General features: G+C 41.6%; 1 protein-coding gene across 1 annotated transcript; it reads right to left on the bottom strand.

The window, feature by feature from the left end:
• Nucleotides 1-8,699: 8,699 nt before the first annotated feature.
• dmrt2a (doublesex and mab-3 related transcription factor 2a) lies at nucleotides 8,700-12,622 on the bottom strand. The gene is made up of 3 exons (XM_070964828.1): nucleotides 12,229-12,622; nucleotides 10,342-10,444; nucleotides 8,700-9,904 (listed from the first exon to the last, which is right to left on the bottom strand). The coding sequence occupies exons 1-3, from the start codon at nucleotides 12,598-12,600 to the stop codon at nucleotides 8,802-8,804; spliced, it is 1,578 nt and encodes a 525-aa protein (XP_070820929.1). The 5' UTR covers nucleotides 12,601-12,622; the 3' UTR covers nucleotides 8,700-8,801.
• Between the last annotated feature and the right edge of the window lie 5,127 nt (nucleotides 12,623-17,749).

Below are 17,749 nucleotides of genomic sequence, written 5' to 3'. Positions count from 1 at the left end.
TGAACAAGAGGTTTAAGAGTCTCTTTCACTCAAAACAGACGTCTGCTGCAGCCAAAAGCACTGCATTCAGAAAACCAAAACAACGAGCTGAAAGGAACTATAAAGCTTTGTATATCTGTATAACTGCTTATATAAAAATACTGATTATAGCCACTTTAAAATAAGTGTTATCTATAAATTGGATGCTTGTCTTCTTGTGATAGTGTTGCTGTGCTTCGTGTTGTTTGCTGTTGATCTGAAAAACAATTCAAAAAGGGGGAAAAAAGGCGACATAAACAGTTTTTCTGACACTGGACCAAAACATTCTCACTCCCAACTCACCACAAACAGACGCTTGGTCAGATGCTTGAGCCATCCACCTCCTCCAAAGGTGGACTTCTCTTGCTCTTTAGACTACGTCATTTGTTGGGAGAACGGGCTGTCTACTGGATTACCATGCATGTTGAAAAGTGACATACATAAACAGCACACTTAATCCTTCATTTGGTTCTAAACATTGCGACTGGATGCGTTTCATGCACTGAAGCAGGTACACACACCCATGATGTTTACAGTGAATCTACTGCTCTCTGAAAAGAGCTGCAGTGTTTACAGTAGTACTGTATATACCCTGCACTAAGCCACCAGTGTCAGCCTTTCACTCACACATGAGCACCATCAGCTTGTCCAGATGAGCCAGCTTTGATGGACCAGTAAAAGTGTCCCACTCTGTCCATGCAGACACAGGAAGTTCCAGTCTGGGGTTTGACTGCTGGTTTGAGGACAGATTATCAAATCCATATTTTACTGTGGAAACACAAACTGCAAAGTCAGCTGCCTGCGTGACATGACGAGACATCTCTGTGCACAAGGTGCAGCCTCGGACTGAGATGTCGTAAACGACTGGAAACAGTCATTCTGAAAGCTTGCTGATCAAACAGATAGAAATGATTCACACTGGTTGTGTCACAATATACTACATGTACACACTAAAACCATCACTTAATCTGACTTTTTATGTTGTATTAGTAAATAAACATCAACATATAAGCCGAAACCCATCATAAACTGCTCAGCTAAATACCACATGTTCCCAACTACAGACAGTGAAGGTTATTAAAAATAAAGCAACTTGCATTTAGAAAAATGCATATTAAGACAAACAGCAAACACACTGCAACCCTACAGTCTTCACAGTATAGTTCATTTTGAATACAAGAAATTATATTTACTTTTTTCACTGAAAACAGCTATGACACAAGAATGTGATATTAGAGCAAACTAGTAAAGTTTCTGCTAGACAACGAGCTGAATCTCACTGTAAAACTCTGTAAAGAAGAGGGGAGCTGCAGATAGTTTGTAGATTTATCAGTGCGAGTGGCCCCCTTTCACATTGTTATTTGATTCATTATTATTATACAAATCAAATACATGAAAATAATGGAATAAACGTGGCACTTTCCATCCTATAAAGGCAGTAAAAAATGATACATATTGTACAAAATGTTTAAATGGATAATGATTGATGATTAAATGTCGTTTTTTTCACTCAGCTCTGAAAGACAACAAGTCTCAGCTCCAAACAAAGACGCTCTGTTTGCCTGGGGGAGGCTGTTTGTAAGGGAGTGGACATTTGAATACACTTTTATAGGTCTATGCAAATCAGAGCTTTTAAGTGTTAACCTTGGCAATGGTGGTGTTTACTCTAGTTAGTGTATGCCAGGTGCGGTGGTCATTTATCAGTGTGTTAGTAGAATTACAGCTGCACCATCTGCGCCGACCTCTACAGACAGTGGTGCTCGAGAAGCAACAGCCGCAACCGATCTCTTTTTCCATCCATCCATGTAGCTACAAAACTGCACGTGGGTAAAATCAGACGGACAACAGCCCTGAAAGAAATACTATTTGTGATAAGTGTGCACATCCCAGTGTGACAGTACATTGCAGAGGATTGTGATATTCTCCTTTGCAGACAATGCAACACAAAGCGTTTTTCCATAGCATTTACATGAATGTTTAGACTGGCAAATTCCCTGCAAAAGCATGGCAGGTGGAGAAGATGCTGATGTTTGTGTTTGTCTCAAAATAAAGACATATTCAAAATGGGAAAATTATTCAGTAAATCTTACAACATCTCTTGGGAGCAGAAAGAAGAGCTAACCTGTGTGGTTAACTTTTACAAACTCATGCAACTAGACACCAAGTGAAGTATAAGCTGATTGTTTTTGTCTTCTCGTTCTCTAAAGGTTCACTTTTCCAAACACTGGCTGCTCAAAGATTTACAATTATTTGCATAAACTTGCAAATGTGGCTATCATCTGGATTTGAAGTGGCTGAATTTGCCTTTCTCCTTGATTCTTCGGTGAATGTTTCAAAATTATTCCAGAGAAGACAGGACGCGCCTTCAAGTCGCTTCAACTTGCAAATCGACAGCCCATTCGGTTTTCTTCCACTGGATTGGTTTATGTCTGTTTGCTATAGTGTTAGATGAAAAGGTCAATGCGAGTCTCATAACAGCCTGAATGAAACAAAGCCAAACACAGAGGTGATAGCACCTCTCCTCTCAGACAGACATGGCTCTCTTTTGTTGTTATTTGTCCCTCAGGGCAGCCTGAGGAGGGATAATTGTTTTATGGACCTGAGGAGAAGCTTTGCTGTTTACTTTGAGCCACAGACTGACAGTTCATATGTTTTCTTTGGTGCTCCAAATGTCAGTTTGTGTTGCAAAAACGTCCCTCTGTCCCCACTGTGAGCAGGAGTACTGGGTGATGCCAGAGGCGACTGAAACAACAAAAACAAGAGCACAGGTGGCGGTGGTTGAAATAAGGACGCTGCACAATGGACAGATTGTGTTAATGTTGGCCTGTAGCAAGCGTAACCGCGGCAAATCGGAGGTTGAGATACAAAGAAATTTTGATGATGAAGCTGCTTTGGAGGCAGAAATAATTTAGCATTAAGACATAAATCTTATTGTATGCATGCAGTTTAACATTCATATCACACATACATGAAGTTTTCAGCTGAAACATCTGACCTCACTGGTCCATAAACAAACATGGATGCCATCAAGATGCTGAACAGCGACACCATATGAAATCAGCTTTCTCTGTGTTAGTGTGTTCAGTCAGATAAAGGTTTAAATCAACCCATGAGATCCTGCTTGCTCAAACAACTAAAACTCCAGTCCGTTGAAATGTATCATCCAGTTGTGTACGTGTATGTCGCTGTTTTCAGGATATTCCCAGACCTCCTTCAGCCATGAACCACCAGCCTTTTGCCCCTATCGGCCCCCAGACCTGTCAATCCTAACAACATGGTAATTAAGTGGGAGCTACTTGTCAAAAAGCTGCAGTGCTACACATTTCTTATTGGATTACAAGGTGCTGGGAAGGAATGCGGGAACCGGCCGACGTTCCTCACCCTGCTGCTGGTAGAGACCGAGAGAAACAACACGGGTGAAAATGAATAGGGATCCTACCCTTTCCTTCACGCCCACTGATCACCAATGCAAAATACAGCATGTGCCATTTATTTCTAGAGTCAAAATAACCCACCGTGTAATTTTTCTGTGAAGGTGTGTTTGAGTGCACAGTGCTTAATAGATTCTTAATGTGCAAAGGATTGGAGCGTATCAGATGGACAGGGAGGTACTGGCGTGACAACAGCAACAGTGGAATGGATGGCTTGCTTCAACACCTGGAGAAGGGTTCAGAGGTGTGTGTGTGTGTGTGTGTGTGTGTGTGTGTGTGTGTGTGTGTGTGTGTGTGTGTGTGTGTGTGTGTGTGTGTGTGTGTGTGTGTGTGTCGGGTTGAGATGACTCGGCTGGTGATAAAGCAATAAACCAACCACACAGTCACTGGCAGGGCAGCCAAATGCTATCTGGGCAGAAGGGCAGAAGAAGAATGGAGCTGTTGTATCATAGCAGGGGAAGTCCACACAACATATTTCATCTGCTCGCCAATGTCAGCGAACGCTAACATGCTCACAATGACAATGCTGACATCCTGGTCCTGACAGTTTTATTGTTTACAATACACACCCACCGTCTTAGTTTAGCATGTCAGCATGCTAAGCTAACTGCTAACATATGCTAATTAGCACTACAAAACAGATTACAACTGAGGCTGATTGGAAGGTCATTAGTTTTGCAGGTACGTGGTCAGACACCAAACTATTAGACAAATGCAACAAAGCGCAACCTGATGATGGAGATTGATGAAAAGTGCAAGGATCACCAAAGTTTTTACAGTTCCTCCTGTAGACATGAATCACATCTGAACCACATGTCATGAAAATCTGCTGATTAGTTGTCTAGACGTAGGAAACGTCAGGGGATCACCAAAGTCAGCAGGATTCATTCTCTGGGACCATGAATGTTTGTGTAAGATTTCATGGCAATCCATTAAATAGTTGTTGAAATATTTATATCTCAACTAAAGTCTCATGGACTGACCAACACAGCAATATTGTCATTCTCAGAGTTAGACTGTTAGCACGGCTGAAAACAAAAAAGAAAAGAAAAGAATGGATAATGGTGGATATTAAGTTAAAGAGGCATATTGAGAGTTTGTACATGTTTTAGCTCTTTAAATTTTACATCTATGCCAAACATTTGGTGCACAGCTTTAGAGTTTGGATGCATTTTTCCAACCATTTGTGCAGCCATTGGTTACCATTCATTTACGTACAGACTTAAAGTCAATTGTTCTTCAGTCAATTTTGTTGATATTATCACTGAGTGATAAAACTGTGCAGCCTTTTTGGGCTTTACTTTAGCGACCAGACAGAAATGAAAGGAAACCAATGGCTTCTTATAAAAGTAAAAAAAAAAGAAAGAAAGAAAGAAAAAAAAAACTGGACACCTGATCCCAACCCACGTTAGTCACCTGAATTATATATAATTTGCTGATGTGTAAGCCAAATAAGTTTTATTATTGGGTTAAACAAATCATTCTGTATTATTTTCATAGATTTGTATTCATGTTACTAATTGAAGTACTTTTGCCCATCTGACATTTCCACTGCATTTCTGCATTTCTGCTGCGACTCCCTCCTCATCTCTGCTGTGTGTGACTTTACTGTTCATGTGGCCCCATAACAGGATGCCAGGATAGAACAGAATAAAGCACAACTTTATTTCCCACCAGTGTTGTGTGCACCTACTTTTACACTTCTGTTGCACTTCAGCATTTTCACTGAACAGTTGTGCAATTTTTATATCTTTTTTTATGTCTAATTTCATGTTTCCTTTACAACTTATTCTTCTGTTTGCATTCTCCAGTGCTAGCTGTATCTTCTTTCTGTCATAAATGGGCTAAAACATGCAAAAACCTCTGTATGCTATTTTAAATGCAGGCTTCAGGACATTTAACACGAGCACGTTAGTCTGTGTAAGCAACAAACTGAGCCTTGAAACAAGAGCCATGAAAGACAAAGTTCCCAGTGTGTGTGTGTGTGTGTGTGTGTGTGTGTGTGTGTGTGTGTGTGTGTGTGTGTGTGTGTGTGTGTGCGCGCATGTGCGTTTTTCTTTTCCCAGTATCACAGCATGAAGGAAAGTCACTGAAGTCTTGAAATGGCAAACGACACCTGCGTACCCCAAACAAAATGCTACTGTGTGAACTACAACTGCTGATAAGAGCATTGTGGAGGGAGGGTGGGGGAGGGAGCCGGGGGGAGGACGTGGTGAGTCAACAAACCCAGTTCACTCTGCTGACATGTTAAATCTCACACTTTGGGAATGGGACTGTAAGGACTTCAGCAGATACTTATCAGTGGCGGTTAGTGCAGACAAACACTGTCACCTTCTGCTCAGCAGCCAACTGCCGTCAGAGCGGCCGTGCATGAACACACACACACATTCTCACACACAATAAGATGTATTCATGTACACACACACGCACACATTACGAAGTCATAGACAAACACTGTCCTCTTTGTGCACATTTATCTGAAGATTTGATACTTCACTCCATCTTGGCAGTAATAAGAAGTGGAAAGCACATTTACTCAAGTACTTTAGTTCAGTACAATTTTGAGGTACCTTATTTAAAGTTACACTACACAGGGATTGTCATTTACTCCTCCCAGGGCTCAATGCCACCAGAAGCCCTGACTGCTGGCAGAATACCATCACCATACTTTGGCATTTGTGCCAGTCGAGCAAACATTTTTTAACTGACGTCAACAGTGCCAAGCTAGAGCCAAACAACACATCAAATCAGTTTGGCCAGTTTGTACTGTATCACACACACACTTACGTAGGGTATTTGTATTCTACGCATGAACGCACACTGCCAAAGCACACTGGCAGCCATAAAGTTAAAGTCAAGGGACCAGTGTGCAGGATTTAGGGGCATTTGTTGGCAGGAATGAAGATGTTCTAAGAGTTAGGGTTATGGCGGAAGAATGGCTGTATTGTCGTTATCTTAGAATGAGCCCTTTATATCTACAGAGGGAGAAAGTCCACCATGTTGGACTGCCATCTTTCTACAATAGCCCAGAATGGACAAACCAAACACTGGCTCTAGAGAGGGACTTTGGTGTTTGTTGTGAGTTTCACAACTACCATAGGTTCCTCTGCACTCTTGGACAGGGAGGGGTGTGGAAAAGGGTGTTCAGTTGGTCACAATCTGCAACCTCACCACTAGATGCCACTATATCCTCCACACTGGTTCTTTAAAAGTGAAAAAAAAAAAAATATACATATATATATATATATATGTGTGTGTGTGTGTGTGTGTGTATATATATGTAAATGTACAGCTAGGTATTCATTTTCAATGTGCTGTTAACTAACACATGAACTAATTTTGTGCTAATCTGAAAACTACGCATATGCATACTCACATACTACCACCCACCTTACAGTATGCCCACACGCACTTTTAACTTTTAGCTGTTATCATCCGGCTGCAGCCAGCTGAATCACTGAATGCACAGAAGAGAGGGAACTCATGTCCAATGTCGCACATCACAACATGCCACGCCACATGACTGCTCAAAAATGCATTTATTATAAAACCAAACATAATATAATTCAGATCTATGTCTTACAATCATTTTATATATAAGTTTATATATGTGTGTATATACTGTATGATGTTACACCGAGTTAAACTCAAGACTCCATGTTTGATGGCTGCACCTTTCCATCAAATGGAAATATTTGAGATGTCTTGTGCATCATTTCATACACACACACACACACACACACACACACACACACACACACACACACACACACACAAAAGTGAATAATCCAATTTTTTTTTGTCAAAATATGTGTTTTATTTATGTATCATTTCTTTTCTGATATTAAACCAATTAAGATTACCAATAAGATCTTAAGATCTTCTTCTTCTATCTCTGTCTCTCTCTCTTTCTCACACACACACACACACACACACACACACACACACACACACACACACACACACACACACAAACAGAGGGAAAAAATTTGATACCGGAGGCTACTTAAAATGATGTCAGCTCTCTCTGGTGACACAAAATGTCATCATCCGGCCAAATCCAATTACAGCACTAACAACAGGACTCTTTGAAACAATCACACATCCACAATCTCCTCCTGACATGAGATTTCTCAGTGGGTTTAAGAGCAAGGAAGAAAAAAAAATAAAGTGACAAGAAAATAGAGTTTTGTCAGTTGAGTCGAGTGGCTGCAGATTCATGCTGATGAAATGTGAACGTTGGTGCCAGAAAGAAGCGATTAGGGGCTGTTTTTTTTAACCTCTCGTCTTGTTCATTATTGCACGGATCAGTGTTCTGCAGCTCATGTGAAACCCATGTTTGGAGCTGTCTTTCAGCATGGACACACACACACACACACACACACACACACACACACACACACACACACACACACACACACACACACACACACTGAGAGCCCGTAACTAGAAAGGAATGAGTGGAGAAATGCATCGTGGATGGATGAGATGATGAAGCTCACAGATTTATGGGGCCGATATCACGTTTCAACCCCTGTAGAACACAGTCACGTCCATACTTTGTGGATTTTGTTTGTTTATGCAAATACACAATATCATAAAAAACAAAAGACAATATTCCTTTAATGACTGAGCCTGACTTTGCAGCTTTACTTTCTTTTGTGCACTTAATGTCAAAATATGAGGCACCTATATACAAAGTCAACAGCAAACATTTGTATTTTCTGTTCGAAAGGATTTTTATTATTTTGAAAATCTTGCCATTCCCAAATTGGTGAAACGTGAAGATTTCAAAATAACATCCTTGTCTGCAAAATGATGCTCAGTTTAACCTCTATCCTGCTTAGCTGAAGCTCAGAAATACGAAAACTGCTGATATTTGTACAGGTGAGATATATCTCATCTGACATTATTTTTAGTCCTATAATCCTATACTCACTGTTTGGTGGGAGCTGTTATGTATGAATGTAAAAACCACAGTGATGTATTAGTGGGTGCAGACTAACTTCTGATGCGTTCACAGTTAAACAAGTCATAACTTGAGCATGAAATGAAATGCAAGACTTTTTATGGAAAGAGTTCAGTCTTATACAGTTTATTGACATGAGGAAAATATTGGGATAATGTTTAAATACTCTACACAATAAAGTTATTAAACATGCACATGTAAAATATAATATACTGTACATAAATATTACATTGGGAAAAAAATAAGAATTTCTAACTGGTCCGATTTCTGATGCAGTGCCTGTGTGTTTTAGATTTTGTCTGACCCCAAACCCACAACTCCAGATGCCCTCTAACTGAGACAAACCTGACGTGTTTAGTGCAAGAAAAGACACTGATTGGAAACTAATGGAATGCTCGACTCATAGCAGGTGTGGGTCTCTTCAGTATAGCCTCCACAGAGAAGGACAAAGACTCACTGGACGCCATCTTGGTCCCCATGGGCTTGGACAGAAAGTCTTTGGCGTACCTGTCGCTGATTTTAACGGCCTGAATGTCCTTGGCGGAACCCTCCCTGAACTTGCGGGCGGCCTCCTCTAAGAGCTCTTTGCAGTACGGAGCCCGGAGCTCGGGCCCGGCCCCACCGCTGTTTTTTTCACTCAGGGAGTTCTGGATGAGGGAGTGAAAGGAGTTGAGTTTCATGGAAAGCTTAGCGCTGTCCTTGCTCAGCTTGTTCAGGACTTGGCTGGAGTTTTGGGAATGAGAGTTGTTGGGGAAGGACTGTCCAAAGCCCCTCTTTGGTGGAGAGAAGGCTGAGCACTCCCTCGGCCCCCCCTGGGTGACACCGGGAGGTTTGGGATCAGCCCGCTGAGCTTCTGATGAATCCTGCAGCGCAGCAGCTCGGGATCCTTCCTGTTTAGCAGCAAGCACGGCCGCAGCCTCCTGCTCAGGCGGCTGGCTTTCGGTGGGCATCACCTTGGGCTCCCACACAGCACCTGGCTTCATGTTCTGCATCGCCGTGGCATTGAACAGGCACTGCTGGTAGAGCAGGGCGTCACCCAGGTTGGCTGCACCACGGGGCCACATCATGAAGCCGCCTCGCGAGGGCTGCAGTGGATAGTGGCAGTAGGTGGTGGCCACGCTGACGTTGGAGGAGATGAGCTCAACGTTGGCTGAGCCGGCGGGATACTGCATGGACAGATCCAGGCAGTTAGGGCCCAGGAAGTTGCACAGCTCTTTGGGCTGTGGCTCAACCTGAGCTGCCGGTGAGTAGGCCGTCTTGTAGTTGTACTCTGCGGCGTGGTGGACCATGTTATTAGGGTATAGGAGCGAAGCCGTGGCCGCCTGGCTGTTCTCCAGCAGCTCTCGCTCTTTGTACTCCCGCTCTAGCATGATGGTTTCCAGCTCCTTGTCCGCGAAGGCCCTTCTCTTCCTCATGCGATCGCTCAGAGGTGGGGGCAGAGACGGGTTGGCCGCCAGGAATGGATCAGACTGCACTGGACGGTATCCTGTCATCAAAAGAACCCTCATTTAATTCAAATGTGTTGATGACAGTCAATGTGTTTTGGATTATAGTTGATGTCAAGCATGCACGCCAAAATGTTGGAGAACATGCAAAACTGCAACAGACAAACTCTCACTCCAGATGCAAATCATGCTTAGTAATTAAAACATCTTTGTATACTGTGACAGTGCTGGAGATGCCCACTAAGTGAACTTATTGCATGCCAGAAAAAGTTCATCAAGTTGCTGCTTACAGATGTTAACAAGTCCTTATCACTGTTCTGGCGTTGTTAATGGAAGCAGACAGAAATCCAAGACAAGAAACGGAGGTTTGATCAGAGTTTAACAAGAACTGAGCCAAGACAAACAGAAAAAGATCAGAGGAGACTAACTGCAGAGAAATACAACATGTTTCTTTTCGTCAGATCTGCTGCCTTGTTACCTTCGAGGATGCTTTTGGCGAGCATGGTGGACGGTCGAATATGTCGCTGATATATCGTCCTCCTCTCTGCTGGAATTTGTTTCCCAGATATCCCTTTTTTATCCTGATCAATTGAGAAAACAAAAAAATGAGTAAAGATGTGCTTTCAGGATGTTTTTCTTGATCCTTTAAAAGTGTCTGATTTGTCACAGCTGAAGCCACATGTGTTTGGATGATATAATCCAGCATCTCAATAACGATCTATTTCAATTATGTGTCATATGACTGTTTTCTGTTTTTCTTAAACTGTCCTTAAATTGTTTAAGCAGAATCACAATGTTTAGCAATTGAATGTGAGATGTAGATCAAATACTTTAAAGTTAAAGATAAATAATAAGGTAAATTTACAGAAATGAGAAAAATTACTGAAATTCCGACAAATAAACCAGATTGCAATATTTCAAACTGCAATATTTTCATAACTGCACATAACAATACATTTAGCTTGACAAGCTAACAAACAAGCACACACAACAACTGACACACCCTACACACACACACACACACACACACACACACACACACACACACACACAAACAGAAATCCATCTGGTACAACCTTTAAAATACAGCTGACGTGGTCGATTATTTTACCGCAGACATTCTCAAACATTTGAATGTCACCGCAGTCAAACACACACATATTAGGGCCACGGCAATCAAACAGAAACAGGTTTATTTTGAGGCGCTCATATGGGGGATGCAAATGTATAATCGACTATGTTGGGGAAAGGGTGAGACAGTGAGATAATCTATGATCAGAACGTCTCCTTTTACGCTCTGTTTGCTGGGATCCTGGGACATTACTTTGAGAACCACTGATTGTCGTTCATGTTCATTCAGTCTAACAAAGAGATAAACAAAGCAGTACTCATTAAATGACTGCATTAGCTGCCAAACCCTGAACTTTAGTCTGATCCACTACATGACATAAACTTAAAACGAAACCTGACCCTGCGTCCAAAACTGGCAGTTTAAGTTTGGTTGGAAAAACGAAACAGTACTTGTTAAGCGCCTATAGCATGACTTTGAAAATTCAACAGAGCGTCATGTCAGCCATGTAATCCTGCTGCCTTCAAAGACAAGTTTAACACAGAGTGAAAGTAAAAACATGAGGTACCGCTGTTTACACCTGAAGCCATGAAACATGCCTCATTGAGAACTTCCCAGTTCTGTTTTTTGTTTGATCATTCGTGTGCACTCAACTCATAATTAATATCAGGGTCACAGGGACTGTTTACCTGATGTATCAGAAAAACTTAATTATTCTGAAAACCAATTATGGTTATTAAGCGTTCACTTGATGCTGCAGTGCAGCTCAAACAAATGAAAGGAGCACTTAAAAACAGATCTGACTGGAAAATGAAGACATGGTCAATTATGAAGATTACTTTAAGTGAATGACTTAAGTACCACTGAGGCGATTTGTTGGAAGAGCGACCGTAAATGAATTCTCATTTTTACCAAGATTCAATGGCTGAGGGTGAGTGTAAGGCAGGGAAATCAGAGGAACCGGCAAATGCTCCAAGTGGTGCAGGAGATGCCCCACACACATGCAATCTACAAATAATGATAATGACAATATAATCTAATATTATGCTATTTGATGATGGTGTGTGTAAAATTCTAGTTCATTGTAGCTGTGCTTTAAAGACTTCTTAACGTGTTTGACGTGGATTTTACTGTGTGAAATAACTTTTATTATGGGGTCTAATTTGTTAATTAGCTGCAGCTAAATAAAAGCACTTGAATGCATCATAACTGTCTTTTAAAGTTCATGAGCCGCATTTGAAAGCAGCACTACACAGCCAGCCATGGACACACACACTTTAACCCGCACGCGCTCACCTCCGTGGCTTGCTGCCTCCTCAGGGCCACCTGCGCCGCCATCACCCGCTGTCTCTCCACCACCAGCAGGCAGTTGGCGCACTGGCAGTCCCTCCAGCGGCAGAAGCGTTTGTGTCCCTTCAGGCAGGACACCACGCCGTGGTTGCGGCAGCGAGCGCACTTCGGCGTGCGGCTCAGCTTCCTCTGGTCCCCCGGACACAGGCCGCTGGGGCCCGGCTTGTCGTCGCCCTTGCTGCCGTCTCCGTCTTCCTCGGAGGCGGCGGGGCCGAGCGGCGCCGAGCCGGGGCGGCTGCAGGAGTCCGCCAGGTCGTCGCTCTCCGTCTCCAGGCCCTCCACGTCGATTTCAAACTCGCAGCCGGCGTTGTCTGACATGTCCGAGTCTTAACACCCGGTTTCTGTCCGGAGACGAATAGAAATGATTCAGACGTGTGAATGTGTGTTGATGTGGCTCTTAAATAAAATCAGCACTCAGCATCATCTCCTACAGAAACTCCAGTGTCTCCTTAACGCCCATCTCAATAAAAAGCTGTCTCCTTAGGAGTCTTTCTATTCTTCCTCTAATAACCGCATAACCAAGCATGACTTCTCTTAATAATGGTGTGAATTAATTAAGCAGTAGTTTATTTCTATCTTTGTGAATGTTTTTCACACGAAAGGGGAAAAAAACAGATATCCATCGGATGAAAAAGGATTCGATAAATGCCAACATTTTATTTAATGACCTGCAAAACAGAGCCTGAATAAAAATGAAAAGAGGGAAAATCTTTCATAAAGTTTGGAGAGTGCACAGCAGAAAAACAGAGTTACTCATCATTCTATTGATAGATATCCATATTATTGATACGGACATATATTTGATTTATTTCAATCATACTGAAGATATTAAATTTCATTTTGCAGCCCAACAAAAAAACAAGTCAGCAATTATAAAATTCTGCTGCAGGAAGCCTAAAGTGAGTCACACCAAGAGACCAATATGACAGTGCGAGTCCGAAGATTTGTCACACCAGCCCGTTAATTTTCAAACCACAGTTCATCGCTCCTCTCTGTGCCCAAATGTGTCGCCTTTAGTCGGGTTGAGTTGTTGGTATTTAATTGATTATGTCATGTAGGGATTTGGTCAAAACTGACAGATTTCTGTAGTTCACAGTTTAAACATTTTATCAAATATTATTCTCCCCGTAGACTACCTGCAAAATGCTAAAATTTGGGAAAATCATGAGCTTACCTCCAAGCAGTTGATCCAGCGGTCTGTTTCCAACAGTGAGGCCACGCCGTGATGAATCACACACACACACACATACACACGCACACACACAGCAGCCTCCCGAACAGGCTTGTAATTAGCTGTTAATTGAGTGGAAGAATGAACATGACACCCTGAACGCATCCAAGTTTCCTCTGAGGCAGACACGCGCAGCGCCACTCCTATGAACGCTTAAGCCTGCGCTCTCTGCCCTCTGATTGGCTGCTTCCAAACATGCACAGACCAATAGGATTAGGAGCAGCTAATCGGGCGGGGGGAGTTCACCGCTGGAGAGGAAACTTTTTTCCCAAATTAATACTGTATAATTAAAAAGGCTCTTGTTGGTTTCACTCTAATTTACGTTTAGCCTGTGTTTAATCTATAGGCCTAAATTACTGATCAGCAAAGAGCAGAGCTTATATGGCAGATCAAGGCCTTCACTGATTAGAGGTGACAAACAGGCTGATAATCAAATAGTTTGTCAGCCTCCTCTACTTTCCCAGTTAAAGAAAAGATCAATTAAACAACATTTAAATTAAATACCAGCCATACAATAATGTGTCATAATTAATCTGTCACTCTGGTATTAATTCAAAATTTGTTGAAAATATAAAGGCGCCAATAGATTAAAAAATACAACAGTGCAATTCCTTAAAACATAGTCTATAATTCATGCATTAGTCACATAATAAATATCAAAAAAGGAAGGGTACAGTGATGATGGGCACATTGTATCCTGCATGAGGTGTTGGATCTCTGTCAGTATGTGTATTTACACTGATCACAGTTTAAACTGACCTGCAACAGAGCAGGTAAACAGGTGATAAATGTGTCCTGCAGGTTTGTTACAGTCTGTCCTCCTGCCAGGAGTAACTGGGGACGATTACAGTATTTTCACAACAATCATCCCTGAAGAAAAAAAAAAAAAAAAAAAAAGCACTATGTCAGCATGCCGAGGCCTACGCACAACAACAACCAAGAGAAACCCAAAAATATAGCCTGCCCACAACCTGAGCCTAAATCTAGTTTTAACGCTAAATCCAAGTCCTCCCTTCATGACCTGAAACTCAAACCCCTGACAATGTTCAGAAAATGGACTTTAATGGACTATTAATCCTAAATACATGACAGTGTCCTTTCATCCAAAATCCTGTTTTTAACCTTTTTCAACATAACCTCAATATGTGAGAATAAAAACACAAGAAAACACTTCTCTTTAATTAACAAATGAACTTTTAACTTATTTAACTTAACTTACACTAAATTAATTTCAATATGGCCGAGTTTACATCAGGAAGTATGTGCAGTATGTGAAGGGTTTTTATTTTTTTTTTTTGGGGGGGGGGGGGGGGGTGCAGATCTGCATGACTGGGTGTGACCGGTGACTCCTGAATTTAAAAGAAGAATGTCGACAACTTTCTATGTTTGGCTCTTTGTTTGCAGCGTGCTGACTGAAAGCCTGAGTCCAGAAAAGAAAAAGAGAAAAAGAGGCATTGCAGCATTTACTCAGTGCCAGTTGACTTCCATGGGAACTGACAACAGGACAATACAGACATCCACATACTGTAGCCTGAAAACAGCCCGTTGACTTGATCCTTTTGTCCGTTTATCCACTTGTAATGTGAAATAAATGAACACAGCTCAGTCGAGAGGAGGACATTTTCTATATTCCATTCAAATTAGGTAGTTACCTCTTTTGTCTGCTTGGCTTGGCTTGAAATTCAGACGTTTAAAAAACTCTTTATCTAATGACAATGAAGACAGCTAGCAGTCTACAGCATGAGATTAATATTTAAAGCCATGCTTATCGCTCTAGGTCTGTTTGGCATTTTACAATTGAATAATGTCTAACTTTTATTTTCTTAATTCCATAATTAATACTTTACATCTACTTATTTTTTAACAGTACATTTTCTATTTTCTCCTTTTTTTTCTTTATAACAAAGACAACAATTCATTCTCATTTTTTTTTGTTTTGTTTTGTTTTGTTTTGTTTTTATGTGGCAGTCTTTTTGACAGACATTTGAAAGAAAGTGAAAATGCTAAGATAAAATAATGATAACCTAAAGGACTTGTACAACAATGTATTTCCTGGATTGTTTTAGTGTTTTTATTCATCTTTTATGATATATCTATATGGACAGTGACATTTGGCAAGTTATCTTTGTTAAGATGGCTAAAGGACACTGCTAGCTTTTAGCTAACATAAGCTGTTAATTTTAATGGATTTGAGCTCCCACTGCAACATTAGGCCTAATTTAAATTGTGTACTTGTGCATGTGCCTTTTTTATTCAGAATTATTTTTCTGGAATGAAAACACAGATATTTTAATTAAATCAAGAAAAACATTCGGCTACTTTTGCCTTCCAAAAATTATCCCTTCATGTTTTTCTGTTTTTTGCCCTTCATATGAGGACAGTGCCTCTTAACGCTTCCTCCATGTGTTGGAGGTGAAGACGTCAGGCCTGCAGGTGCAGCTTTATTTGCCACTTCGTCTTAATTTATTACAGAGGTTACGACCGGCCACCCCGGGCTGCCATTTCCACATCAGGAATGCTTTGATGTGGAGAGCTCGCTGGACGGTGGGACAGGAGGATCCGAACAGAGCTGGACCCTCCAGGTGAAATGTGTTGTCTGTGTCCGCTGGCTCATTATGGTTCAGCACAGTGGGGCGAGGAGGCTCCAGAGGTCCTTGAATGGGTTTCCAAGGGTCTTTTAGGACCTTCCAGGGATATCTCAGAGGGCATCTAGAAGAGGCTCCAAGGGATGTTAATGTGGTTATGAACATTTAAGGTGGTTCCAGAGGTCCTTGAGAGGTATCCAGTTTTCCTTGAAGGGAATCCATGTATTCCTACAGGAGTTCCAGGGCCCTGTTCATAGGGGTGGAAATCCTTGAAGAATCCATGAGGAGTCCCTGTGGTTCCTTGAATGGAGTTCAGGAATTATACAATGAGTTTCACAGGTTTTGGAGGGGTCTGGAGATCTTTGAAGTGATTCCAGGGATCCACAAATAGGTCTCAGGTGTTATTTATGGAATTTCAGGAGCCTTTACAGGGGTCTGGAGGTCCATCAGGGGGTTTCCAGGGATCCATGAAGTGGTTCCAGGAATGTTTGGATGAGTTGCAAAGGTCTTTGAAAGACTCTGATGATCCTTGAGGATATTCCAGGAATCCTTGAAGGCATTATTAAGGGAGTTTATCTGGTCTTTGCATGGGTCTTGCCACATTTTAGAAGTTTTTAGAGTCATTGAATAGGTTTCTGAATCCTTGAAGGAGATCCAGGGATCTTTGAAAGAGTCCAGGGGTCCTTAAAGGGATTCCAGGCCATCGTGAAGAAATTTCAGGGGTCTCTGAGAGAATCTTTGCACGGGTATAGGGATCCTTGAGGAGAGTTTTCAGGGTGCAGATTCAAAGAGTCTTTTGAATTCCAGGCATTTTAAAGGAGTTGCAAGGGTCTTTGAGGCAGTGTGAGGAGTCTTTAAGGGGTTCCAAGAATTACTAAAATCATTTAAGGGAACCTAGAAGGGATGTTTCATGGATCCTTGAATGGATTCAGCGGTTAGTGAAGGAGTTTCAGGAATCATTGTAGGGGTCTTTGAATCCTTGAATGGATTCCAGATGTTACTGGAGTAATTTCAGGGTTTTATTTGCAGGGTTCAGGGATCCTTTAAGTGGGTACTTCACGGAGTTCCAAGGATTATTGACGGAATTTTGTAGGGGATCTCTACATCATGATGAAAACATAAATAAAAGCTATTAATGTGTAGGATACAGTAAAACAGGTCAAAACATCCTAAAAAAAACATTATTAGTATTTATGGTGATCTTATGATATTTTTAATCTTAATGTGACTTTTTAAATTAACTTTATCTAGTTTGTTTTGTCAGCCTCACTCCGCCCTTCTGTTTCTACTTCTAAAACAAGGGTATCTCTGTGTAAAAATGTAGTATTGCTAGCTCTTCATCCTAATGTTTATTTAGGGTGTTGTCAAGGGAAATGACTGAATACACAGCCTTTCACTGAGGCTCATCCTTTTTAATAGCTGCAACCTGGAGAAAGACACAGACACATAATGACACTTTCTCACACGCTGTCCAGTTTACTTTTGGGGATGATTGAAACAACAGCATCTTGTTGGAAGTGTCCTGCCGTGCAGGCCGTAAAGTGTAACCGGAGCTGTGTATAGACAGAAGAGCAGAGTGGGATCACTGGGGATCCTGTTATGTTAATTAGCCTCTGATGGACCGACAACACATGCAGCTGAATACTAAACC

Source organism: Chaetodon trifascialis, chromosome 6 (assembly GCF_039877785.1).
Source record: "Chaetodon trifascialis isolate fChaTrf1 chromosome 6, fChaTrf1.hap1, whole genome shotgun sequence".
Classification (NCBI taxonomy): Eukaryota; Metazoa; Chordata; class Actinopteri; order Chaetodontiformes; family Chaetodontidae; genus Chaetodon; species Chaetodon trifascialis.
The sequence above is the reverse complement of the archived record's forward strand: the minus strand, read 5'-3'. Positions and strand labels throughout refer to the sequence as shown.

Coding starts and splice junctions, on each gene's coding strand:
- dmrt2a (XM_070964828.1), bottom strand. CDS start 12,600: ATGTCAGACAACGCCGGCTGCGAGTTTGAAATCGACGTGGAGGGCCTG. Junction 10,445..12,228: donor GGAGGCAGCAAGCCACGGAG/GTGAGCGCGTGC, acceptor TCAATTGATCAG/GATAAAAAAGGGATATCTGG. Junction 9,905..10,341: donor CGCCAAAAGCATCCTCGAAG/GTAACAAGGCAG, acceptor TTTTGATGACAG/GATACCGTCCAGTGCAGTCT.